This window comes from Vombatus ursinus, unplaced genomic scaffold, assembly GCF_900497805.2.
Source record: "Vombatus ursinus unplaced genomic scaffold, bare-nosed wombat genome assembly UNPS02014789.1, whole genome shotgun sequence".
Lineage (NCBI taxonomy): Eukaryota > Metazoa > Chordata > Mammalia > Diprotodontia > Vombatidae > Vombatus > Vombatus ursinus.
In genome coordinates, this window is record NW_020954567.1 from 19,754,775 (window position 1) to 19,781,764 (window position 26,990).

The window sequence follows — 26,990 nt, forward strand, 5'->3', positions numbered from 1 at the left end:
AGAAAGGGAGAAAGAAAGAGAGGGAGAGAGAGAAAAAAAGAAGATGAAGAGAGAGAAGGTATTGAGGGCAAAAAGAGATGGAGAGAGATAGCATGGTGGCATACTGAAGTTGCTTTTTAAAAAAAGGTCAAGGGGATTTGTTCCTGGGGAGGGAGTACCCCACTCCTCAATTTGTAACTTCTCTGTTGAACGGCTTCCAGGATCTGAAGTGAGAGAGGAAGACACATTTCCTTATTAATGACCATTTGGGTAGAGAGAATAAGCGCAAAAGGAAAGAGCAGCCAGAAGCTTACTGAAACCAGTCTTTGTGTAGAATCCCAGATACTGTTCACTGTATACTCCACACCCCAGCCCAGGTGGACCTCGTCTTGCCCCCAGGACACACCCTTTACCTGCTTGCCTGTGGCTGTTTTGAGTTGGTTATTCCTGGACCATTATCTCCTCCTCTTTTTCTGTCAGGTGCCTGTCTAGTTTTTAAAGTCCACCCCAAATACTTCCTTCTCCAGTAATACCATGGATTCCTTCCCCTTGACAGCTCGTCATACTTTATTTTGGAACTTTTCAATGCATGTATCAGTACTGCCCTTTATTGGTTATCTATGCTTTTATCTTATGTCTCCACACAAACCAAAACCCTTTGAGTGCTGAGACCTATGTCTTATCTAAACATGGTCTCTCTTAGCCCCTAATGCAGCGCTCTGTGCACAGTTGGTGCTTACTAAACATTTTCTGAATGAATGACTCACTCAACACACTAGGGATCCTAAGAGGAGGAGATAAGAAGAGAGTATATGCCAGGTATGGGGATGAATGAATTCACAGGAGTATTAGAGATTATTTAGCAACCCCACTGAATTAGATGGGGGTGCAGAAGGGTGGGTGGGAAACACAGTGCATATAAAAGGGAAACTAAGAAGTCAGAACAGGGAAAGGGAAGCCCAAAAGATAGCTCCAGAGAAGAAATATCCCACTTTTCCCAACTGCGAGTAAGACTCAAAACCCAATACTTGTTGGGTACTCTTTTCTAGTTTCTGGACTTGAATTGTCAGTCAGGCTCCCCTTCACTCAGGGTTTGGAGACTAAGGAGGTTAGATAATTAGACTGTAGTCCAGGTGGCATATTTCAGATTTAGATAGGGAGTAAAAAGGTATTAGAGGGAGAGACAGGAAATATTCTGTAAGAATAGAACTAGTGAAAGGAGATAGAAGGATTTAAAGTTTAAAGAGGAGTCATTTGAGTGCCATTAGAAAGTCTACCACAATAAGGGGCATGTTGGTAAATATTTAACAACCTGGCTTTTGGATTTAAAAAATGTACACATGTCACACTTTTATTTAATCTTCATTATTGACATTTTTTCCATCACTGTCTTAAGTTTACATAATCAACAAAACAATACTTCAAGCCCTAATTTGTAGCACTGGCCAATTTCTGAGGTATAAATGATATTTTTGAACATTTAACAATCAGCTCCGTAAGCCAGTATAAGCTGGCTCCAGCACACTTGCTCCTTGTGGACAATAACAGTAACAACATCTTACATTTATATAACACTTTGCAATTTATGAAAAAAATGGCAACACTAATATTAATATGCATCTTTCGAAGCTCCTTTAACTGGATCATCATATCTAATCAGTAGGTGTGACATAGGTTCTTCCTCTGAAAAGTGGTAGCATCTCTCCCTTAGTTTCCATTTTATCTGCTAGCATCCTTGTTCACTCCCAGGTGGCCTTTTAAAAGTGGCTTTATTTATCTACTTTTATATCATAGTCATTTATGGAATTCACCTTCCTCTTTCCCTCACCTCAATTGAATTTTCTCTTATAACAAAGAAAAATAGTTAAAAAAAACCATCCGGTACTGTTACTGTATCTGTCAACATATGCCTCATTCTGCTCCAGTAGTCCTCATTTTTTCCTGCCAAGAAGAGGGAGGTATGCTTCATTATCTGTTTTCCCAGACTATCATTGGTTTTTCCATTACTCAGAGCTTGACTTTCTTCTAGTGATCTTTTCATTTACATTGATGCAGTTTTGTATATTGTTTTTAGGTTCTGCTTTTTTTCCACTTGGAATCCATTCAAATCAATCTTCTCATATTTCTCTGAATTCCTCATATTCATCACAATAACCTTGCATTACATTTATACAACATAGTTTGCCCATGTATTCCATAGTTGACGGGGCCCTGCCTTGGCTCCCAGTTATTTGCTACCACAAATACTGCTGCTTTAAAAATATATTGGTATATATTGGATGTTGGTTTCTTTCTTTGACTTCCTTGATGAATATGCCCAGTAGTGGGCCTTTGTTACCCTTTGCCTAGACTATTGCAATAACCTCTAATTTTCTTGTACTGAACAAGATACATCTGTATGCTCGTATCTAGATAAGAAAGCTCAGGCTTTCTCAAGAAGTGGGCTCAGTTGCTCAAGGTCACACTGCTTGCTATTGGCCACGGTATCTTGAGACTTTATTGCTTGGAGTTGCCAGTCAGTGGCTTGGCCCACTGTCATGCAGGCTTTGAAGCTGGTGTCTGGTCTGGGCTTACCATCAGCATGCTGCCTGCTTTTGCTAATGGTGTATCAGGGAAAGGTGTGGGTTTGGCAGCAGCAGTCGGTGGAAGTGGGGGATGGGGAGGAAAGGAGGCACTCACTGGGACAGCCTCTGGTCTTCATCATAATGTCAGTCAAGGGCATGAAATCTGCATTAATGCTTTAGAAAGGAATACCGAGAGCCTAGTACTTGAATTTATTTGTGGAAATTTAATTCTTGATTCTCCAAGTAAACTTGTTTGATCTTTTTTACCATAAAAATGTGAAGTGTTATTTCTATTATGAATAATAATTAGTAACATGCTCAGTTAGAACTAAACAGAATCCTTCCTGCTTCCACCGAAGAAAACTGTAAAATTCTTCTCCAGAGATCTAGAATAATTGTCTATTTTAACAATTTAATTCAATAAAGTATGTATATATTAAGAAAGGGCAGAATGGTATAATGGATAGAAAGCCTTAGAATCAGGACAACCCAATCTGACGCGTACTGGCTGTATGGGTGAGTCACTTACCTTTCGGTGACCTTGAGACTATAAACTACAGAATAGTCATTGATCTGCATTGCCAGAAGGAGTTCTCTACACCATTGGAGTCAAACTCAACTAGATCAAAATGCATTTATATCCTTGAGGGCTACATATTAACTTAGAAAACCATACATTGACATTATCTGTGTTGTACCATGTCTTTATTTTGTTAAACATTTCCCACTTCCATTTTAATTTGGTTTGGGCTATACTTGGAAGTTGTACTTGCAGTGGTAGGCAGAGAGTTTGACAGTTCTGCCTTATACCAATGAAACCAGAGGTCTGGACCCGAAATATAAATGCTTACTTTGTACAGAGCACTGGGCTCCACAGATGGAACCCTCATCTTCAAAGATCCAGTTGGAGGGAAGGAGTGGGAACGGGAAGACAAAATACATCTAAGTGCAAGTTCAAATGTGATTGGTGCACTGAATTTGAACAGAAAAGGATGAGGGATCTGAGGAGGAAAAAATGGGTCCCTTCCAGATGGGGAAGGTTTGATGTAAGACGGGATACCTGGATGGGGTTTGAAGGAAGAGAAGAATTTCAACAGGGAGGGAGCCCATTTCAGACAATGAGGATGGTACATAGAGAGGAAGGAGAAGGCAGTCATCCGTTTATTTGGAACAGAGACTGTCTGAAATGGAAAAGTCTGATCAGTCTGGATAGTTGGGGTGGAGCCAAATGGGCCTTGAATGCCAAAACTAAGGAGTTTGTGTTTTATCCTGAAGGTGACAGGGAGTCATTGAAGGTTGGGGGGAAGCAATGACGAGCAGTACTAGCTGACTGTCACAAACCTACATCACTGCTTTCCTCACTATCACTCACTGCCTTTATCTAAGCCACTGCCAAGGCCTGCTTATTTCACCTTTGTACCATTTCTCAAGCACGCACCCTTGTCTCCACTGACGCTGCCACCACTCCAGTGCAGGCCCTCATCGCTTCACACCTGGGCTATTACAATAGCCTGCTGCTGTGTCTGCCTGCCTCAAGTCTCTCCCCACTCTGATCCATCTTGCATTCAGCTTCCAAAGATATTTTCCTAAAGCTCAGGCCCAATCCCCCCCCTCCCCATTTAATAAACCTCAATGACTTCCTGTCGCCTCCAGGATCAAATACAAAATTCTCTGGCATTCAAAGCCCTTCCTAACCAAGTCCCCTCTGCCTTTCCAGTCTTCTTATACCTTAATCCCTCTTCAACACAGTGACACTGGCCTTCTGACTGTCCCAGGAACAAGATACTGCATCTCCCATGCCTGGGATACTCTCCCTCTTCATCTCTGCCTACTGACCTCCCTGGCTTCCTTTAAAACCCAACTAAAACCTCACCTTCCACAGGAAGTCTTCCCTAACCCCTTGTAATTCCAGGGCCTTCCCACTTCTAATTATTTCCCATCTATCCTGCACGTAGCTCTCTTTGTATACAGTTTGTGTGCGTGTTGTCTCCCTCACTAGATTGTAAGCTCCTTGAGGGCAGGGATTGTCTTTGGCCTCTTTTTGTATCCCCTGCCCTTAGCACAGTACCTGGCACCTAGTGGGCATTTAATAAATGTTTATTGATTTTACTCACAGCATGGTGGGAAAGATGGAAGGTTTTCGAGGGCAGGATTTTCTCAACATAGGAGAGGTGAGGTGCAGTAATTCTAACAATAGGCAGCAGAGGGTGCTGTTGGCATGTGCATGGGGCAGAAAGAGTCTTGCCAGGAGGGAGGGCATGCCTTGCTATTGCAGCATTTTCCTTTTTTTGGGGGGGGGGGGCGCTGCTGAAGTCTCCTATCTATGGCAGGAGGGTGGTTCTTTCTCTCTGTTTCTCTCTCTCTGTCTCTCTCCCTCTCTGTCTCTGTCTCTCTCTGTCTCTCTCTCTCTTGTCTCTGCTTCTGTCTGTCTCCATCTCTATCTATCCTCCTTTTCCTTCCTTCCTTCCTTCCTTCCTTCCTTCCTTTCTCTTTCTTTCTTTCTTTCTTTCTTTCTTTCTTTCTCTCTTTCTTTCTTTCTTTCTTTCTTTCTTTCTTTCTTTCTTTCTTTCTTTCTTTCCTTCTTTCTTCTGTACTTCCTTGGCTCCCATTTCTCAACAGGAGGTAAATAAAAGGCAGAGGACCAAAGGAATAAGCAGCTTATGTGACTAATGCAGCATAATGGGGATGTGATTTGTTCTAATAACAGCCAGTGTTTAAGCATTCTGGAGCACACTCAAAGCTTAGGGAACCTTCCAAGGCACATCCCAATTTGAATTGTAAGCTGAGAGAATAACAAGATCTTGCGGCGAGTGCATTTGCTGAAGACGGCTCCCTTTGTGGGCTAGCCCCGCTAGAACCTCTGCCATAGTCCAGGTCTCTCTGTACAGGCCTGGCAATTCCAGCAGGGAGCTAAGATGGGTGGGAGGGTGGGGGGACTGAGCAACCTGTTCCTATCCCAGACACGGGGGAATCCTTGGGCACGTCTCTCAGTCTCAGTGTCAGCCTCTGACAAATGTCCCTCTTTCTATTTCCCTTGAGGCTAGTGGGCTCTTAAAGCAACAGCTATTTGTCCAGGCCTTAACCACCTGTGTTTTAAGTGTCTTTGCTAACACAATGGATGGCACATGCTTGAAACCAATCTCCAGGAGGATGCCTCTGGCAACCAGCCACCATCTGTGGCTCCCCTGCTTATCCCGTGCCTCCGGGGAGCACGGATTCAGAGGCACAGCCATCCACGCTGCCCATCTCTCCCTGGAGAGCTAGCGAGGCTGTGCCTTGTTTAAGGGTTTCTACGGGGTGGGTCATCTAGTCATCTAGGAGCAGGCCATTGTTGCTCGCTGAGTGGGCCTTTAACCCTGGGTAGCTTTTAACGGAGGCACCTCAGGTCGGGCCCCTGTCCATCTGCCGCAGCTGACTGGCCATGACCTTGTGCTCCAAGCTGTTTGCATTCTCAGAGCAGATTCCTATCTAGCGGCCACTGTGGCTTCTCTCACCCTCCAGAGGCACGTCGAATCTGCTTCTCTTCCCTTAGCAACCCAGGTTGGTGGCTGAGAGTCAGGGCTTCTGGGCCAATCAATCCACAAACACTTACTAAGCACCTATGTGCCAGGCACTGTGCCAGGGGCTAGATTGCTCCTCTATCATAACTATTAGCTATTAGCATAGGATTTAGAGCTGAAAGGAGCTTTTCAGTGCAACCCTTCTCATTTTACAGAGGAGGAAACTGAGCCTCTGAGAAGTTAAGTGGTCTGCCCAAGGTCACAGGGAGGCAGGAAGGAGCCGAGCAGGATGCTCCCAAAGGCGAAGGGTTCTTTCCACTGCATCACTGATTCTCTGACTCTCCCTCTCTGTCCCTGCAGTCCCAGAGAGCAGGGGAAGGGGTGCAAATGGGAGCCAATGCTGAGGCTGCCTTGGAATCCTCTGTGAAGGGATCATTGGGCAACTCCAACCCAGGATGTGGAGGCTGTGTTGTGCCAGTTGGGAACTAAGCCAGGCTTTTACCACTTTCCATCTCTCCTCTGCCAGTTAACGTTAAGGCAGCCAGCACAGCCATCAGCAAAGGGCAGGTATCTGGTGTCCTTGGGAGTCCAGGAGATCCTGGGCAGTCTTTGTGCTTACCAAGGCTCCCAGAGCTGGGCTTGCAGGACATTGTGTTACTATTGCTCCAGGGTGCTCTGTATTCAGGCTAGACTAGGAAACAGCTTCTCTGGCTCTGACTGTGATCGGTGGCTCTGCCAGTGTCCTCCTCTGAAGGAAGGGACATTTCTTCACGGGAGGACTTCTGCCAAATCGATTGCTTTAACACTCAAGGCCTCAGTTTCCTCATCTGTGAAATGGGGCACAGATCATCAGCTTTCGTGAGAGCAAAGGCAGATTTTGGAGGGAAGGGATCAATGGAAGGGTAGTTTATATCCTCACTTAATCCCTTAGAGCAGGGTCTTAAAGGGAGTCCTGGAGTCTGTGGATAGATTTTAGAATGTCTGCAAAAAATTGTATCTTTATTTTTACTAATCTTTCATTGGAATCTAGCATTTTTTCAATTATGAATCTAGGCAACGAACCACTATTCTGAGAAGGGGTCTAAAGCTTCACCAGACTGCCAGTGAGGTCTGTGATAAAAATAACATTAAAAACCCTTGCCTTAGGGGATCTTTTCCTTTTTTTATTTTAATAAAGGCATTAATTAATAACACTGGATTTTATTCCACTAGGACATAGGCTCTATTCACTCCACTAACACCCTTAATATGTTCCTCTATTTTCCTGCTATAGAATTTTGACCTTTTCTGCTCACTTACAGGTATCCATAGCTATAATAATAATAACAGCTAACATTTACAGAGCATCTACTATGTGCCGGGCACTATGCTAAGCCCTTTACAAGTATTATTGTATTTGATCCTCACAACAACCCTGGAAGGTGGGTGCTATTATTGTTCCCATTTTTACAGATGAGGAAACTGAGGTAGATAGAGGTTAAGTGACTTGCCTAGGGTTACCTAGCTAGTAAGTATCTGAAGCCAGATTTTAACTCAGGAAGATGAGTTGTCTTTTTGACTCTGGGCCTAGTGCTCTCTTCACTTTGCCACCTAGCTTATCAGGATCGATAGTTGGACAGAAACTAAGATTCTTTTTTTTTTTTAAGTTTAACTGATGTGTTGTGATTTTACATTATAAATCTTTATAGATGACTCCCACTTTGTGTGAGGCCTCTTATAATAAAGCAAAACACTTGAATAAAACTATTAAGACAGAGCCCTCATCTGAAAGTGAACACATTTCACATCTACAGCACTTCCCACTTCTCTATTTTTAAAAAATAAAATTAACAGAAGTCTATTTTCTCTCTTTCTTACCCCATTGGGAAAAAAGAAAAGAAAAATTTCTTGTAACAAATATGCATAGTCAACCAAAACAGATTTCCTCAGTGCCTGAATATAAATATATGTATAAATATATATTCTGAACATACACACGTATATACCTTATTTGGCATCCTAACTCTATCAGCTCTGTCATGGGTAGCATGTTTCATCATTGGTCTTTTAGAGTCATGAATGGTCATCTTATTGATCAGGGTTCTTACAGCCTTCAAAGTTGTTTTTACAGTCACTGTGTAAATTGTTCTTTTGGTTCTGTTCATTTCATTCTTTGTCAGATTCATTTTTAAGGTCATGCTTCCTACTCGCTTTCCCAAAGTAACCTGAGTGATGTTTGCTTAGTTAATTCTGTGATGGTGCTGACCACTTACATTGCCTTGGCCCCTGGGGTGCTTACAGTGCTGGCTGATGAGCCTTTGGCAGATGGCAACCATAGTTTCATCAATCTGGACAGCACTTTGGCAGCCAGAGTGTAAGAGGAAAGGAAGCTGTACCGCAAGTTTGGCAAGATGAGAAGAGCAGGGAGGGAAATAGGCCTCTACACTGGAGGATCTTTTCCATAAGAATCCATAAGGATCCTGCAAACAGGCTGATGCTTTTTGCTTCATCATTGTGATCCTGGTTGCCTTGCAGTGGACACTGGTTGCATCTGTCTACAAGGCTACATAGTGCCCTTTCCAAAGAGAAGGAAATAGAGGCACAAACAGGGCATTTGCCTTGGGCTACCCAATCCATTAGTGACAAAGAATACAGGAATCCCTGGTGGCCAGGCTTTTTACATGGATGCCTTCTGCAACCAGTCCTTCTTTTGGCTCACTGTAGGTATGAAGAGTCTGTCTTCTTTCTTTTTTCTTTTTTTGGCTAAGCAATGGGGTTAAGTGACTTGCCCAGGGTCACACAGCTAGAAAGTATTATGTGTCTGAGGTCAGATTTGAACTCTTGTCCTCCTGACTCTATCCACTGTGCCACTTAGCTGCCCCAAGTCTGTCTTTTCTGATAACCTCTTGATCAATCTGTGAACAGATACTTTAGGGCACTTAGAGTACGTGCCTAGTACAAAGAGCCATCTCTCCTTATTTTTATAGCATTAGAGCTAGAAGGGAGCTCAGATATCATCTAGTCTAACCTCATTTTATAGATGAAGAGATTGATGTCAGAGAGGTTAAGTGATTTGTCTAAGGTGATACCAGCAGTAAATGGCAAAGCCGGAATTTGAACCCAGGTCAATTTGGCTCCAGAGCCAGCATTCTTCTCTGCTTTCCCCAGCTGCCTTTTAAGGGGGAATGAAAAAGGGAGGAGGCAAGGAGGAAAAGAGATGGAGGAAGAGAAGGAAAAGAGGGGGAGCCTGAGAAGATGATGGCGGAGTTGGCATGAACGGGAAGGAGCTTCTAAGTGAGTTACAAGTGCCTCTTGGAAGTGAGAAATGACTTGGTGAAACCCAATTCAGTCTAGCTTTTCCAAGTCAGCATTATAAAACCATATTAGGTGATTAAAGGAACACACATATACCACTAGTAACAGCCCCATCCCTGAATGTTACAGTTGGTGAGAACACTGGCACTCAGAGAGGAAAAGAAATCTGCTTCAGTTCACAGAGCTAATTTTTTTCAAGTTAGCAACCATTTATTAGGCTCTACTATGCACCAGACACTGTGGGATACAAAGAAAGGCAAAAAGTCCCTGCCCCCAAGGAGCTCACAAGGAGATAACATGAAAATAGCTATGTACAAATAAGCCACTTAGTGGCAAAATAAGGGAGCTTAGGTCTCCTGGTTCTTAGTTTCATACAATTTTGAGTGCTTCTTGCAAAATTGCTCTAGGTTGGCCTGGTGCTTGTTACAAATACAACTGGCACCCTCAGCCTTCCATTTAACTTAATTGTCAGGACCTCAACTGCATGGTGATGTTTTGGGGAAGCATAATTGGTCACACTGTTCCCAGGCAGCTCCCAGGTCTGTCACTGAGAGAAAGAGATGGAGACAGGGAGAGAGAGACAGGGAGAGAGATAGAAAGAGAGACAGATTATTTATTAAGCATTTACCACATGCTACATTGTGCTGATCACCGGAAGTACAAATATAAACAATAAAGGTAATTCCTATCCTCGAGGCACTTACATTCTAATGGGGGAAGATAATACGTAAAAGGGAGGGGCTGGTACCTGGGCAGGGGCAATCTGGAAAAGTCCTGAGTTGGGAGTGGAGCCTTGGGAGAAGTGATCGGGGATGACCTGGGCTTCTTCATGAAACTGAATTCCAGGCAAGAACTCACCAATCAGAGGGGAGACAATAGTCTAGAGAAATCTGCTGATTGGAGTTGAGCCTACTCTTTGGGAAGGTACCAGAACTATTTTGTTCTCTGTTCTCATTTCCAAGGAGAGAGAGGCTGGGGGCAGGAGGTGGTAGGCTCACCTGGTGGTGAGCTGTATAATAAAGGATAGTTTTTAATTATCACAGACACTGACAAATGATGGATAGGTACACTTTGGAGATATTCATCCATAGGCTTATAGATCTAGAGGTGAAAGACACCTGATAGGTCATCTACTGCAACCGTCTCATCTCACAAATGCAGAAACTGAGTTCCAAAGAAGTTAAGCAACTTGCCCAAGGTGGTACAGTGGATAGAGCTATGAGGCCAGAAGTCAAGAAGACCTCAGTTCAAATCCAGTCTCATACACTTCCTAATTGTGTGACTCTAGGCAAGTCATTTAACTTCTTTCTGCAAAGTTTCCTCATATTTACAATGGGGATAGTAATAACCTACCTCTCAAGATTGTTGTGAGGATCAAATGAAATAATATTTATAAAGTGCTTAGCACAGTGCCTGGAATGCAGTTTTTGTGGTTGTTCAGTTGTTTCAATTGTATCCAACCCTAACCCTAACCCTAGCCCCATTTGGGGTTTTCTTGGCATAGATACTGGAGTGCCACTTCCTTCTCCAGTTCATTTTACAGATGAGGAAACTGAGGCAAACAGGGTTAAGTGACTTGCCCAGGGTCACACAGTTAGTGTCTGAGGCCAGATTTGAACTCAAGAAGATGAGTCTTCCTGATTCCTAGCCCAATGCTCTATCCACCGTGCCACCTGGCTGCCCCCATAATTTCTTGGTAGTTCTTGAAAGGCAATTTCACCCCTCCAGCAGAGATGGTCTAAATCAGTGGTCTGCAACTTTTTAAAGTATGGGGGCTCTCCCATTTTTTTCAAAATAAATTTTATTCATACATTTTGGTTTTGTATTATAGCCATGTCTAGATTTGGCACATTACTCCTCTACTCTCCCTCCACTTTGGCACTGAATAACCCTTTATAATGACAACACTAACAAAAAAAAACTAGTCAAGACCTCATCTGACAATGCACACAACATTCTGCTTCCGTGGTCCCTTGCCTCTCATCTGTTCTCAGCAAGCAGGAATCCTTGTTACAGTTCATCAAAGTTTGACTTCCTTTAGTGTTCTTTTTATTTCTGTCATTGTGTATATTTTCAGACTTATTTTTAATGTCAAGACATTTTTATGGACCCTTACATATTATTAGGATCCACTGGTTGAGTATTTCAATACCCCTAAGGGATCCAAGCCATCTGTGGCTGCCCATCTATTCAGTAACATCTTCAAATGAATTCATCTCTAACTCATCACAACAGCATCTACACAATGGAATGAGTGTTGGCTCTGCAATCAGAGGCCCTGGATTCAAATGCCACCTCAGAAACTACCTAGTGACCTAGAGGCATGCAGTGGATACAGTATTAGACTTAGGGTCAGGAAGACCTGAAGTTAGAAATCTTGCCTCAGACAGGTGCTGGTTATATGAGCCTTAACCTCTCTGGCTTCCTTCATTTTCCTCAAAATGAGAGGGTCAGATTTGATGGCTTCTAAGATCCTTTCCAGGTCTAAATCTGTGATCCTACCATCTGTGTGACTTAGCCTCCCTGTACCTCAGTTTCCCCATCTGTAAAATGAGAGAGTTTGAGTACTGGTATCTTCTAAGTCACCCAGTAGTCAAACCCTATTACTTGTAATCCTTTGAAAAATGGTAACACATGTATTATGAGATTTATTATCAATTCAGTCTACAGAAACTGTGCTTGTTTATGTTTATTTACCTATTTGCATAAGGACTGGAAATCCTTTGTAAAAACTCCCACTGGTATTCCTAGACTCCTAGGATGGGAACTACTGATTTAAATAGTTTTAGAATCTACGAGGCTGTGTGAATGTATGTCTATGCCCCACACTGCTGCCCCAGTTAGAAAAAGAAGGTAAGAAAGACAAGAATAAGAAACTCAGCTTATAATAATGCAGGACTTGTAATGTTCAACACACATGTAGAATGCAAATACATTTTCATTTACTAAAGCCTATAAACAAGGCAGAAGCTATTACTTGTGTAGTTACACATGGGAATAAAGTTAAATATAAGAAAGTTAAATACAATTAGTGCATTTGTAAATCATTCTCTCTTTAAGTACCAGAGAGTATTGATGTTACTGCTGATCTCCATATTGGCTAAAGTCTTTTGGGAGCAGTGGTACTGGATGAAGATTTTTCTGTTGTCTATATAACGCTAATCTCATTGGCATTTCTCCCTTTGGTCATATGTGATTTAGAAGCGGTTAATGGGGCAGCTAGGTGGTGCAGTGGATAGAGTGCTGGGCCTGGAGTCAGGAAGACAGATTTAAATCTGGTCTCAGACACACTACCTCTGTGACCCTGGGCAAGCCACTTCACCCTGTTTGCCTCAGTTTCCTCATCTGTAAAATGAGCTGGAGAAGGAAATGGCAAACCACTCTGGTATTTTTGCCAAGAAAACCCCAAATGGGGTCATGGAGAGTTGGTCACAACTGAAATGACTGAACAACTACAACAGAACCTGGGACACAGGTTGGAAGAAGGTGTGACTGGCAGGGAACCCCTCCCATTTGAGAGCTGTTGATAATAGCCAAACGGTTGCAGGAGGGAGGGTTTAGGTGTCACTGGTAAGGAGCACACAGTCTTCTCTTTGATTTAAAGAGAACAAAGAAATGAAGGCCCTCACTTGTTTCGTTAATGGCAGGAAATTTAGGGATCATCTTTAACTCTTCCTCTCCCCCACCTCCCACACCCAGTGAAAAGTACATTCTACTCACCTAACATCTCTTGCATTCATCCTCTCTTCCATTCCATTCCATGTTGCTTAGAGAAGTTAGGTGACACTGTTCCTAGAGTCAGAAAGATCTACCTTCTAATTCAGCCTTACCCACTTCTTAGCTGTGTGACCCTGGGCCGGTCACTTAACCTCTGGCTGCCTCAGTTTCCTTGACTGACAAATGGGAATAATAATAGCACCTACTCATGGTTGGTGTGAAGGTCAAATGAGATCTTTGTAAAGCATTTAGCCCAATACCTGGCACACAGTAGGCACTTGATAAATATTTTTTTCCTTCCATTCCAATGGTCCCCATCTCCATTTGGGCCGCTGGTTGCCCCTCCATTTTTGTTTGTTTAGCTGTAATTGTCTCCTAACTGGTTTTCTACCTCCAAGCGATTTCTTCTCTAATTTATTGCACATATGCCTATAAGATTAATCTTTACCCAAACCTAATCTGACCATGTCGTGCTATTGCTCAAAAATTTTCAGGGACTCCTTATCCCCTCCTAAATAAAGCATAGCCTTCTTGATCTGGCATTCAAGGCCCTCCATGATTGAATCATAACCTGTGTCTTCAGGTTTATCCCATATTCCGCCCCTTCAGGCATACCGTGCTCTGGTCAAACTGAAATATTACTGGTTCTCTGACTCTGCTGCAATTTACTGCCTCTGAAACTTTGTTCATACCCTTCCCCCACTCTTCCATTTCCACTTGTCAGAATCCTGCTGATGGTTCAAGGACCAGGTCAAGATGCCACCTCCTCCATGAAGCATTTCCTGAGTCTTGCCCCACCCCCAGCCTTTGAAACCCAAAGTGCTCATTCTTTTCCATTCACAGAGTACTGTGGGCCTCTCTTGGGCACCTGTTCCATTCTGACTGGTAGTCCAGTTCTTTGTGTGTGTGTGTGCCTTGTCTCCCCTGCGAGATTAAGGGAAGGAATCATGCCATTTGTTCTAGTATTCTCTATAGCACCTATTGCAGTGGTAGCTGCCTAATAAGTCTTTGTTAAAGGAAGTCAGGGTGGGAGAGAAGGAAAAGGAAGAGATAAAAGGAAAGGAAAAGAGGAAGGGAGAAAGGGAAAAAAGGAAGGATTGCATGAGAAGGGGGAGGAGAGGGGGAGGAAGGGAGGGAGGGTTGGTTTCCATCCACATGCAGGGGAAAAAAAAATCACCTAGCAACTGTTCCTCAGCCACTTTCAGAATCAGCAGCTCATTCCAGTTTCCATGACTGTCAATAGAAAATCACACAAATAGATCACTGGGAGTCAAATCATAGCAACTTGCATTTATAGCATGCTTTACTGTTGCAATGCACTTTTACTTATTTGGTCCTCACAACACCATGTAGTGTGGTATTATTGTCCCCATTTTACAGGTGAAGAAATTGAGGCTCAGAGCAGTTGTGACTTGCTCAAGATGATACTGCTGGTAAATTAACAGAGCTGAGACTTGAACCCAAGTTTTCTGCGTCCAATTCCAGTGAGGGTAAAGATGGAAGAGAACAAGAATGGAAGAAGGGAAATGGAAGGGGAGGTCAGAGAGCACCAAAGACAAAATTGGGCTTTTTCATAGGGCTAGGAAAAAATGGTGCTCATATGTAAGGTGAAGTTCCTGGACAGGATGATCTCTAAAGTCCCCGCTTGTTCTGAATCCTATGACAGTGGTGGATTTGGCCCGCCACACATTTTTTGACCCCCTCGTGCCCCATGGTACAAGTGTTTGCCCTCAGCCTGTGTCCTGCACCAGGAAATGGTATTTTTTTGATGGGAGAAGGCTGACTTTTGTCAGAGAATGGTTTACACTGCTCTGACGTTACTGTGGACAAACTTAACTCATTAAACCGCTTTTGAGCCAGAGATGATATATGGAGGAAGTATTGGTACATACAGTAACAGTAAATATCAGCAACTTATCTGTCAAGTGTGGTGATAGATAAAAGAAATACATGGAGGGAAGTGTCAGCTAAGAAAAAATATATAGCTTGCAGTAAATCACCACCAAGCAATTAAAACATAAAATCAAGTTAAGCAGTATTTTGTTTCCAAAGGATGGGAGAGCAGTGGCAAGACAGAGGTGATGCTGGCATACAGGAAAGCATGAAGGCTTGAGCCCCTAGTCAAAACTGTATTGCCATTGGCCCAGAAGGGTTCTAGGCCATCTGTCTTCCGTCAATGGTGAGATTCCTCCCTCAAAATCTTGAGATTAGGCCCATAGTTCAAGAAGAGAGTTAGTTTCTTTCTCTCAGCTGATAAGGGACCCTTTCTATTAAATCCAGATTCCTTCCTGAAGATCTCCAGCCAGTCTTCCCATTCCAACTCCCAGTGATCCCAAAATATTTAACCCTGTTCATTGAAGTAAAGAAATAAAACCAGGCAGGAGAAAGGGTTGGGAAGAACGCACAGCCTTGCTCCTCTATGGACTATATTTACCCATTCAGGCAACATATATTAAAAGCCTACTATGTACAAGGCACTGTGCTATTCTACTCATGGTGGGAATATAAAGAACAATATAGTCCCTGTCTGCCTCAGTTTCCTTGACTGACAAATGGGAATAATAATAGCACCTACTCATGGTTGGTGTGAAGGTCAAATGAGATCTTTGTAAAGCATTTAGCCCAACACCTGACACACCTATATGCAGCCTATAGTCTTTTAGAGGACCTAAGATATACTATGTGTGTGTGTGTGTGTGTGTGTGTGTGTGTGTGTGTGTGTGTATAAAATACAAGTTATGATCTGACAAAGGAAGTACAAAGTACCATGTTAATTTGGAAGAGATCATTTCTTGTTGGGGAAATATGGATCAGGGGAGGCTAAAGGGAAGAGGTAGCATTTGAGCTGGATCTTGAACATGGGTAAGAATGGAATAAGTGAAGTCAGTGGGGTAAAGTAATTTCACACAGAAGGAAGAACATGAGCAAAAAACATGGACATGGGAAATTATGGGGCATACCCAGGGAGCAAGGAACAGTCCAGTTTTTATTAGTTCAGAAGTGGGAGAGACCTTTCAGGAGACAAGAGTTTGTGGCTTGAATGTAGGATATATGAAAGAGAATAGTGGCAAATAAGACTGGAGAGGGAGTCTGGAGATAGATCTCTGAGGTCCTTCAAAGAGAGAGAAGATAGCCCCACCCAATCAATCAAGCAAGCCACCAGCAAGCATTTATTAAGTTCCTACTCCATGCTAGGCTCTGAGGGTACAAAGACAATAATTCAAGTCCTTGCCCTCAAGGAGTTTACATTTTCTTCAGGGAGATGATATATACATGTGTAAGTAGGCAGAATAGAAATCAAATAAATGCCAGGTAGCCTTGTGTCTTAGTACCTGGAGGAATAGGAAAAGCTTCATCTGTAGACAGTGGTGCTTGTAAGGGGAAGGGGTAAGGAGAGAGCGCATCCAGGAATGAGGGATGGGTAAAGCAAAGGCCTAAAGACAGGAGATGGTATATCATTTGAGGGGAACAAGAAGGCCAGTTTGGCTAGACTAGAGAGGGCATAAAGGAGTGCACTTCATATGCAATGAAGCCAAAAAGGTAGTTTGGGGACAGCATGTGAAGAGCTTTAAATGCCAAAGAAGTTTATATTTGACCTTAGAGACAATGGGAGCCGTTGAAGGTTACTAAGTAGGGGAGTGACATACTCAGATCTGCTTTTAAGAAAAATCCCTTTGGCAGCTTGTGTAGAGGATAGAATGGAGAAGGGGAGAGATTTAAGACAGGGATCTCAATCCAGCAAGAGTTGAGATGAGAGAAGATGAGGGACTGAACTAAGGTGGCAGCTGTATGAGTGGCAAGGAGGGGCTAGATATGAGAGGGATTGTGGAGGTCATAACAGTAAGATTTAGCATCCAACTGGATATATGGCATGAGGGAGAGTGAGGAGTCGACGAATAAGACAGAGGCTGTGAAGTTGGGAAACTGGAAGGGTCGTTTTGCTTGTGGGTTGAGGGAAGAGAGTGAGTTATGTTTTGTACATGGTGACTTTCAGATGCCTCAGTCAGTTAGTAAACATTTAAATACCTAGGATGTGCCAGGCACTGTCCAAAGTACTGGGGATACAAAGAAAGGCAAAAAGCAGTGTCTGCTTTCAAGTAACTTACGGTCTGATAGGGAAACAACATGGAAACTATGCATAAAAAAATATATGTGAAAGATAAATTGGAAATGATCAGTATATGGAAAGACTTCCTGTAGAGAGAGTTTAGGTAGGAATTAAAGGAAGCTAGGGAAGCCAGGATATAGACATGAGGAGAAAGAACACTCCATGTAAAGGGGACATCCAATGAAAAGGCCCAGAATTGGAAGATGAAGCATCTTGTTGGAGGAGCAGCAAGGAGACCAGTGTTACTGGATCGCTGATTAGTGGACAGAGGGTATACGATATAAGAAAGCCGGAAAGGTAGGGGGACAACACGTGATGAAGGGCTTTGAATACCAAACAGAGGATTTTATATCTGATGCTGAGGGTGATAGGCAGCCACTGTAGTTTACTGAGTAGTGGGGCTGGGAATGGGGTGGTGACACAGCTAGTTTTGTGCTGCTGAAGATCTATTTGCCTACTGAGTGGAAGATGGACCAGAAGGGAGATTTCCAATTTGAGACGTCCAACAAGGAGTTGGTAATGTGGAACCCTAGCTTAGGGGAAAGACTGGATATATAGATCTGGGAACTTTCTGCAGAGATGATAATTAAAGTGATAGGAGCTGGTGAGGTAATTGAGAGAATATATAAAGAGAAGAAAAGAGGGCCTGGGGGCCTTGAGGTACACACCTAACTAGGGACTGTGATTGATGGACCAGCAAAAAAAGCTGAGAAGTGGTCAGACAGATAGGAGGAGACCAGGAGAGAGCACTGGAATCTATCCTATTTACTGTCCTTTCCAGCAGTTGTCCAAGCCCTTCACACATTCCAGGAGCCATGGCTGCATTTAAATGCTTTGTGAATGGAATGTGGTGAGATAGGGTGAGAATCCAGAGTTGCTGTATAGTATTTTATTTACAAATTTTTACAAATTTAAAAATTTACAAATATTACACATTTGTGTGTGTACATGCACGTGTGCATGTATGTGTGTGCATGCTGTGTCCCTTACCTTGGTACATTGTAAGCTCAATGAGGACACCAAATGTCTTAATTATTTTTGTATTTTCCAATTTTTTAATAAATGGATGAATGAACAGATGAAAGAATGAATAAGATGTTATTTCAAGAAGTTTGTGTGTGACTATCACGTAATCAGCTCTTGGGATTCCATGCGGAGGCCACAGAACCCTATGATGGCCTCTCCCTAAAACCGAAGATAAACTGCACAGACCTGGGGGGCCATATACTCCCCAGAGATGAAAAATACCATATGGAAGGTATCAGTTCTCCAGGACCTAAACTTCCAATCTTGTGCTCATGAGTGTCAAGGATGGAAGAAAATACAAGTCAGAGCTCATCCCAGGACCTTATTTCAGCCAGTCATTCTGACTTCCTTCCAAACAGAGCTCATTTTTTTTTTTTGTAAAGATGTCTTTCATTTTATTTTTTATTTACCCCTTTTGTTTTTATATCATAGTTATTTCCCAATATACTCTACCACAGCCCCCAGGAAATCTTCCCTTGTAAAAAAAAAAAAAGAAAAAGAAAAAAATAGTTAAGAAGGGAAAGAATAGTTATATAAGACTAACTGAAGCAGTGCCCCACAACATTTTTACTAAGATGGGATCTTAATGTCTAACCTGTAGGTTATAGGGTTATTGGAAGGAACCAATGAGATAACGTAACACATACAAAGTGCTTATTAAGACTTTAAAGAGCTTCATTAAATTGAGCTCTTTCCCCCTCATTGGTGAAATGCATATATGTGCGTAAGGTACTGGAGAAGTACCTTAATGGGGAGAAATGTTTCTGTAACCAAGGGCATTTGGGGATTTTTTTTTTTTGGCTGTGATTGGTTCCTCTAAGTTGAGTACTTTGGGACTTGGTTAGGGAACAGCGCCAGTGCTGATAAAGCAACGGCTTCTATCGCCGTTTAGGAAAATCGATCAATTGATCAACACACATTTATTAAATGCCTGCTCTGTGCTAGGCAGTGTGCTAGGTGCTGGGGATGCAAATGTAAAAATAAAAATAGTCCCTGCCCTTAATAAGTTTACATTCTGGGGGGATGGGGGAGGGGGGAGACAACATGTACATATATGCTACAAAATAAACACAAGGTAGTCAGCATTTTCCTAATCCATAGGCTCATAGCGCCTGTGACTATGGGTGCTTCTTTAATAAAGCTTATCACTGAGCAAGTCATTTCATCCTTCTGGGCCTCAGTTTACCTGATCGAGTTGTTGTGAGGACCCTGATCTTCAATGCCAACCTCTTACCATTACTGGAAAAAACAACTCTTCTGATGAGTGTGTCATTAGCTTCATCTTCTCAGTGTTCTATAATCCTTAAAACACTATACACATGTCAGTTAGTATTATTAATTATTATTATTAATAGCATGATCACACAAAGGCCAGCACAGCATCAATCCCCTAGCTTCAAATCAAGGGAGGGATATACTCCAAAACTGGGCAGCTGAGCTCTGTGTGCAGATGCCCTTGGGATGAGCCTTTGACAGCAGCTGGGCCTCAGCTTAGAGCTGGGTGCCCTGTGTTACCCGGAAGAAAGGTAATATGGAAAGATTTTCACTTATCAACCAAAGGTCCACATCCCACAATCAGGAAAATTGCTTCAATCGCTAAAAAACGCTGGTGGGGAAGTCCATTTATTTTTCATTTTTCTTGTGCCCTTGCCACCCCTATGCATGAATCACTGTCTGGATGTGGATTAAATTTATGCCCCCCCATTATCTTTCATGTCTCCTGTGCTTATGGGGCAGTTGGGCTTCCTGCGACTGGAATTCAGTGTCTTTTTTTCATGAGTAAGGGAGATAATTCAATGGCTCCTGCCCTTTTGTGGTCATCAGCAAAGGCAGCAAAAGGGGGCCATTCCGTTGCTCAAGAGAATATCTTCCTTCTTCCTCTCTGTTCTTCCCTTCCTTTGTTTTCGCCTTTACTGTGCAGTAGTGACTCAAAACAGATTATTTTCATGTAGACCCAAGCTAGTACCTGAGCTCCAATGGCCCAAATTTAAAAACACACAAGATTAGTCTCTTGGATATTTGTGGTGTGTGTGTGTGTGTGTGTGTGTGTGTGTGTGTGTGTGTACAGCATGTGTACATGTGCTTCTGTGTGGAGGTGGGAATGTGTGTGTGCATGGTGTGTATGCATGTGTTTCTGTGTGGGCATGGGGATGTGTTTATGTGTGTGTATGGTATGTGTGCATGTGTTTCTGTGTGGGGGTGGGGATATGTGTGTATGTATGTGTTTCTGTGTGGGGGTGGGGATGTGTTTGTGTGTGTGTGTATGTTAAGTGAAAGAATTGTTTGGTTTCTAGTGAATTTTTTACTTGATTTGTATTTTTAAAAAAAACCACTTGAATGTGCATGTGTAAAAACAGGCCCACCTTATACCTTTCTGTTCTGATCTTTCTTTCTCTCCTGAACACACATTCAATCTTAGAGCTCACCCCCAATAGACCCCCTATTTTTCCTTTCTCATCAGAGGTTAGATGTACTCGATCTAATACCTGTCTCCACTGGACAGCCACTCTCCAGAATTATCTACTTAGCAGAAACATAATGACTAGCAGCTAGCTTTCAACTGTTCTAGAGTTCTAGTTTCTTCTTACAGATCTTACATGGATCCTACAGATCCACGCACACTGCTCTTCTCCTAGAGATACACACAATTCCACAGCCATCTTTTTAACACCTTTATTTTTATTGATCTACTTTGATTTGACATCACCTTAATTTCCAAATAGATCCCTTCCCTGCCCAGAAAGACTCCCCTGGAAACAGAGAATAAAAAAGAAAGCAAACAAAGAAAGGCGAGTCTGCACTAAGCATCCCATGGACTGAGCTTGGCAGGCTGTTCAGTGTTCCACACCCGTATTGCCCCACCTCCACTGTTGCAAGCCAGGGAGGTGCTTCATCGGACAGAATTTGAGTTTCATTTCTTTTGTTTTGCCCTTTCCATTTACATAGTTGAAGTCATTGCATAAATTGCTTTCTTAGTCCTCTTTCCTTCTCTCTGTATCCATTCTTATAAGACTTCCTATGCTTGTCTGTCAGCTATGAATTCATTGTTTCTTACTGTTCAGTAATATTTTATTACATTCAGGTATAACAGTTTCTTTAGCCATTCCCCACGATGGGCATCTATCTCTTTCTAGTTCCTTGTTACTACAAAAAATGCTGCTGTGAATAAATTTGGTGTAATACATGACCTTTCTTTGTACCCTTGACCTCCTTGGGGTAGGTAGCTAGCAGTGGGATTTCTGGGTCAAAGGATAGAGACCTTTCAGACACTTTCTTAATGTAATTACAAATTGCTTTCCAGAATGGTTAGACCAATTCACAATTCTACCAATAGTGTATGTGTGCCTGTCTTTTCACAATCTCTCCAATATCAACTACGCCTATCTTTTGTCATCTTTTCTAATTTGCTGCATTTGAAGTAAAAGCTCAGAACTGTTTTGATCTGCACTTTCTCATGTGACACTGACTACCCTGGTCTTCCCTTTGTCAAAGGCCAGGTATGTTAGATTCTATCTCTCCCTCCCGGTTCTCTGGTGCCCTTAAGGGGATGGGGAGCAGAGACTTGGTTTTCTGCAAATGGCTCCAGCCCCTACCAAGAGTGTTCTCCCAAGTATGGGACATGGTCTCTTGTGCCCTGGTTTCATTTAATCACTAACAATTGGATGAGCTTTTATAAAGAAGTCTAAATTTACTTCAAAAGATAATAACAAATACACAAACATATCCAACATGTGGGAGACATAATCTTCCTCCTCCCCCCTTTTATGCCCTCAATTTCTGGGAAGGGGAGAGGAGGAGATGGAGTTCATAGTTTAGCTCAGTTTCTACAGAGCACACAGTTCCAGTTTCAAATTCAAATGCACCATGCGCTTGGACTTGAGTACTAGTCACCTTGGTTTCTCTGGGTAAAGCTTTTCTGCTGGACTAGCGGACTACACCATCCAGTCTGGAATCCTGGTTCCAAGGTGGCCGTGGCTCAGATCCCAGTTAGGGATTGCCGCACCAGTGTTCAAATCTGAGAAACAAAACAGAACTGAAACCAACACCCCTCTGCCCATTTCTCTGAGCCTGGGAAAAGATACGGGAAGGAGGAGAAGGAAGGCTTTGTCTCATCAGTTCAGTTCAGGGTGCCTGCTGTGGGTGGATGGTGACCTTCACCTTTTGGACGGAGCAGGAAGGAGTGAAAGACAGAGAGAGCCATTTTCCAGGCTCGGAGAGTTTTAAAGACGTGGCAGCCAATCAAATGAGGCTACCCTCACCCGTGTGGTAGGGAACTCAGAGTGCCTCAAATTAGGTGGGTCCAGCACCTCTTCTCTCCCACACCTTCCCTTAGAACCTCCCAAAAACTGATTGTGTGACGTGGGAGACTCTGGCATGGGCCCTCCTCAGAGAAGGTGCTGTGTTCTATGAGCAAAGGAGAATTGAAGTAGCTCGAAAGAAACTCGAGACGCACAGATGTTCACATAGACTATTTACACCCAACCTGTGGTACAGCCTTCCGACTCATATTGGTCTGATCAGCCAGAGTCGAATTCATTGCAACTTGACCCTAACATAGTGGTGTCATTTTGGTCTTCTTCAAGAACAAGGGACAACAACCAACAAACTTAGGCTATCTGAGGGTTCCCACAGATGGCTCCTTAAGGGTTCCTCCATATTAGGTGATCTGGGCTCCAAAGGCAAGCCCTGTTACACTTATTATCAGGGTAGAGTGTGCCTTAAGGTTAATAGTTCTTGAGAATATTCCTATCTCCTGACCACTTACCTACTGGGTCTTTGTCTTCTGTATTTCCACAGACATCTTATTAAAAAAAGCACTGAGGTAGCACAGTAGACCTGGAGTCAGGGAGACCTCAGATGTTTACTAGCCTCAGCCACTGTGTGACCCTGGACACAGTTACTTAACCTCTGTTTGTCTCAGTGTCCTCATCTGTTAAATGGTGATAATAATAGCATCTATTTCCCAGGGTTGTTGTGAGGATAAAGTGATGTGATACTTGTAAAGAGCTATGTAAATGCTAGTTATTAAAAAGGCCCGTTTAAAAAAATACACACAGGCAAGTTTGAACCCTCTTAGGAGGAAAAAAACAACAACTCCAAAACCAGGAGAAATTCTAGTAGCCTGGAAGCTTGAGATCCCCAAGTTAAAAGTGACCTTAGTAATGTCTATTTCCTAGATACTTCTACTGTATCTCCTCTGAGCTTTCTTTTGCTAATGCAGAAGAGTAACGGACAGAAGAATGGATCATTCCATCTTCTCTTTCAGTACTAGCCACACACCTCCCCCCACCTCCCACCCCCTTCTTTGGGTGTCTGCTGGTAAGTAGGTTGTCTGACCTTGGATGCCAGATAAGTAACTTCTACATCCCACACCCCACACCCTGGCCGTCATCTCTCCAGGTACTAACATGATACCACATGCCACTAGACCCCTTTCAGCCCCTTCAGCAGGTATCATTATAGCATAAGAGTCCTATCATTCTGAGTTAATCTGGGATTCATCATGATAGCTGTGACCATAATTAATTTATTTGGTATTAATGTGGATGAAATATGTACTGTCCTTTCAGGGGAAATCATACTGCCTATAAGCATTAGTTAAAAGGACCATTAAAATCAAACCTTCCTCAGATCCATTAGGCGAAGTCTTTCATCTTGAAGAAGATAAAGTTCTGTCGTGTGAAATGTCATGAATAATTAGGTTGATTGCTGTTTTCAACTCTGCCCCTGCCTCCTCTACCCCTCCCATTTCCTCCTATCTCCTCCTGGAAGCTGGGAAGGCTCACCTGATGTTGTTCAGTAATCTCCCCTGGTGCTGACTAGGTCTATACTTGGCCAATTAGCCACTTCTGCATGCCCCAAGTCACTTGCCTGGCTCTGCTTTCTATCTAGTCAAAATGGGTTGATCTCTACTTTCTCCCTGAGGCCCTGCAGTGAGTGGCCTTCTCTTCCTTTCATTCTGAGCCTGAATAGTTTGGAACAATGCCCCTGGCCTGACGTTCCACCGCCACCGGGCAGAAGCAAGACCAGCTCTGGTGCCCACAACTCTGCTTTGTAGATGACAAGGTCACGAAAACATTTCTTGGGGGTGGGGAGTAAGGAGCCCAATTGACATTGATTTCCCTCTTACACCGACCCACCTAAGTGACTTGAAAGTACCATAGGACTGAAGAGCTAGACCAGGAGGGGACCTTAGATGTACTTTAGACTAGGGACTCCTTTCTTTTTGTGTGTGGTAGATCCCTTTGGCAGTCTGATGAAACCTATGGAAGCCCTCTTCAGAAGAATGCTTTTAAATACATAAAATAAAATACATAGATTACAAAGGAAACCAACTATATTGAAATAAAGTTATCAAGATTAAAAAAAAAAAACTAACAAGGTCATGTAATCTAGGTTAAGAACCCCTGAACTCATCCAAGTCTCTCATTTTATAGATGAGGAAACTGAAGACGGAGGGATTGTGCCTTCCTAAGGTCGCATAAAATTCGACTCTGGCTGATCAGACCAATATGAGTCGGAAGGCTGTACCACAGGTTGGGTGTAAATAGTCTATGTGAACATCTGTGTGTCTCGAGTTTCTTTCGAGCTACTTCAATTCTCCTTTGCTCATAGAACACAGCACCTTCTCTGAGGAGGGCATGCCACGCTGGGCGGGTCCCATGCCAGAGTCTCCCACGTCACACAATCAGTGTTTGGGAGGCTCTGAGGGAAGGTGTGGGAGAGAAGAGGTGCTGAACTCTCCTCAATTGAGGCACTCTGAGTTCCCTACCACACGGGTGAGGGTAGCCTCATTTGATTGGCTGCCACATCTTTAAAACTCTCCAGGCCTAGAAAATGGCTCTTTCTGTCTTTCACTCCTTTCCTACTTTGCTTATCTCAACATGATTTGTTTTGGCTCTCTGGCTTGGGCCAGAGGACCAGATGACCACATCTGTGACTGGTTGGCTACAGGGTGGCTCTGGATCAGTGGCATCGCTTCCCCTTGAGGCCAAATGAGATAATATTTGTAAAAAGGTTGCGAGCAGTGCTGGCACATAGTAGACACTGTGTAAATGCTTATTCTCTTTCCTTCCCCTTCCCTCCTTAGGGTGCTGGTACGGGAGGCACAGACCCATCCACCCCTTGTAATGCTCTTCTCTCTCTGGTTCTCCCACAGGCGCTTTGGGACAAAATGCACGGCTTGCCAACAGGGCATTCCCCCCACCCAGGTGGTACGTAAGGCCCAAGACTTCGTTTACCACCTCCATTGCTTTGCCTGCATCATCTGCAACCGTCAGCTGGCCACAGGGGACGAGTTCTACCTCATGGAGGATGGGCGGCTTGTGTGTAAAGAGGACTACGAGACAGCCAAGCAGAATGGTACGGTCCTCTGATCTCCTGGCTGAATAGCAGGGTTCCCGGCCCATAGACAAGGACTGATGCTTACTCACTTGCTCATGACTTGAGCACTCCATCTGACACTACGTTGACCACCCCTCCCCCTCCCCAACAATAACGACGACAACAACAATGCAACAATAATAGGACATACGAGTAAGAGGACTCTCAGCTTTCATGTTAAAATCCTGGCCAGGGTGGTCTAATACCAGACGGCTGACAGTCCCACCTCCATCCCGTCTGTAGCAGACCAACACCACAGGACTCCTCCCATCTTAGCCCCTGAATCAGACTGAATCACATGAACACATCAGACTTCTGAGGAGTCTGGCCACCAATCTCATCATTGCCCCAGTCTCTAAGCCTTTGCCCCCTTTCGCTAGCCAAGAACAACCTTAGTTTTGGGTCCCAGGCAACCTCGTCTCCAGCCTTTCCTTTCACCCCGCATTATTAACCCAACTTTAAGAGATGCCGGATAAAAGAGACTAGCTCACCTTAGGTGTGTAGCTACTTCTAGGGGAGGTGCTTGGCTGCCACAGTTAGTCCAGGAAAGGCAGGAGGATTCTAGAATCACTGCAGAAGGGGAGTTGGTAGCAGGGGGAAACATTCCACCTACCCCTGTCCCCAACATGGATTTAGGATTTGGCTAAGCTTGTGCCCTTACCTTGTATGAAAAGGTCTAGGGTGGGGTTTCTGAAGTGCCAAGGAGGGAACTGGATTTGAATCTGGTGTTTCATTTTTTAATTTAAATGTTCTCTTTTTCTTGTGAACTTAATAATAAACAAGCATAGGCATTTCAATGTACAAAGAAGAACAAGAACGGATGAATGAATGTGCTAAGTAAGCACATTTCATAATATACTGAGAAAGAGGCTTATATAAGAAACTGAACTGTATTATATGTACGTAAATTTAAGTATACACACAGATACACAATTTATGTGAATGCATACATATATGCACACATAAATTGAGTTCTATATGTAATAACAATAATAACAGCAGCTAACATTTATATAGTGCCTACTATGTGCCAGGCACTGTGCTAAGAGTTTTACAAATATTATCTCATTTGGTCCTCATAGCAGTCCTACGAGATAGGTGCTGTTATTATCCTTATTTTACAGATGAAGAAACTGAGGCAAACAGAGGTTAAGGGACTTGCCCAGGGTCACACAGCTAGTATGTGTCTGACGTGGAATTTGAACTCAGGTCTTCCAAGTCCAGTGTTCTATGCACTATGGCACCACCTAGCTGCACACATACGTGAATTGAACAAAGTAGTGAAAAAAAACCCTGCTCTCTCTCTCTCTCTCTTTCCTCTCTTACAGTTTTCTTTTTCTTCTGTGCATTTTATGAAATATCTTATTTATGCTATTTTCTTCTTTTTTTTCATAGCTTTCATATGCTAAGTGGAGTGCC

The 26,990-nt window shown here is 43.2% G+C and overlaps 1 protein-coding gene across 1 annotated transcript in view; it reads left to right on the forward strand.

Moving 5' to 3' along the window:
* Positions 1-26,990, forward strand: part of LHX4 (LIM homeobox 4) — a 64,252-nt gene that overhangs the window by 24,688 nt on the left and 12,574 nt on the right. Inside the window, exon 3 of the mRNA XM_027868655.1 lies at positions 25,348-25,550. Within this exon, the coding sequence (XP_027724456.1) occupies positions 25,348-25,550 (203 nt within the window). The remainder of the gene's footprint in view (positions 1-25,347; positions 25,551-26,990) is intronic.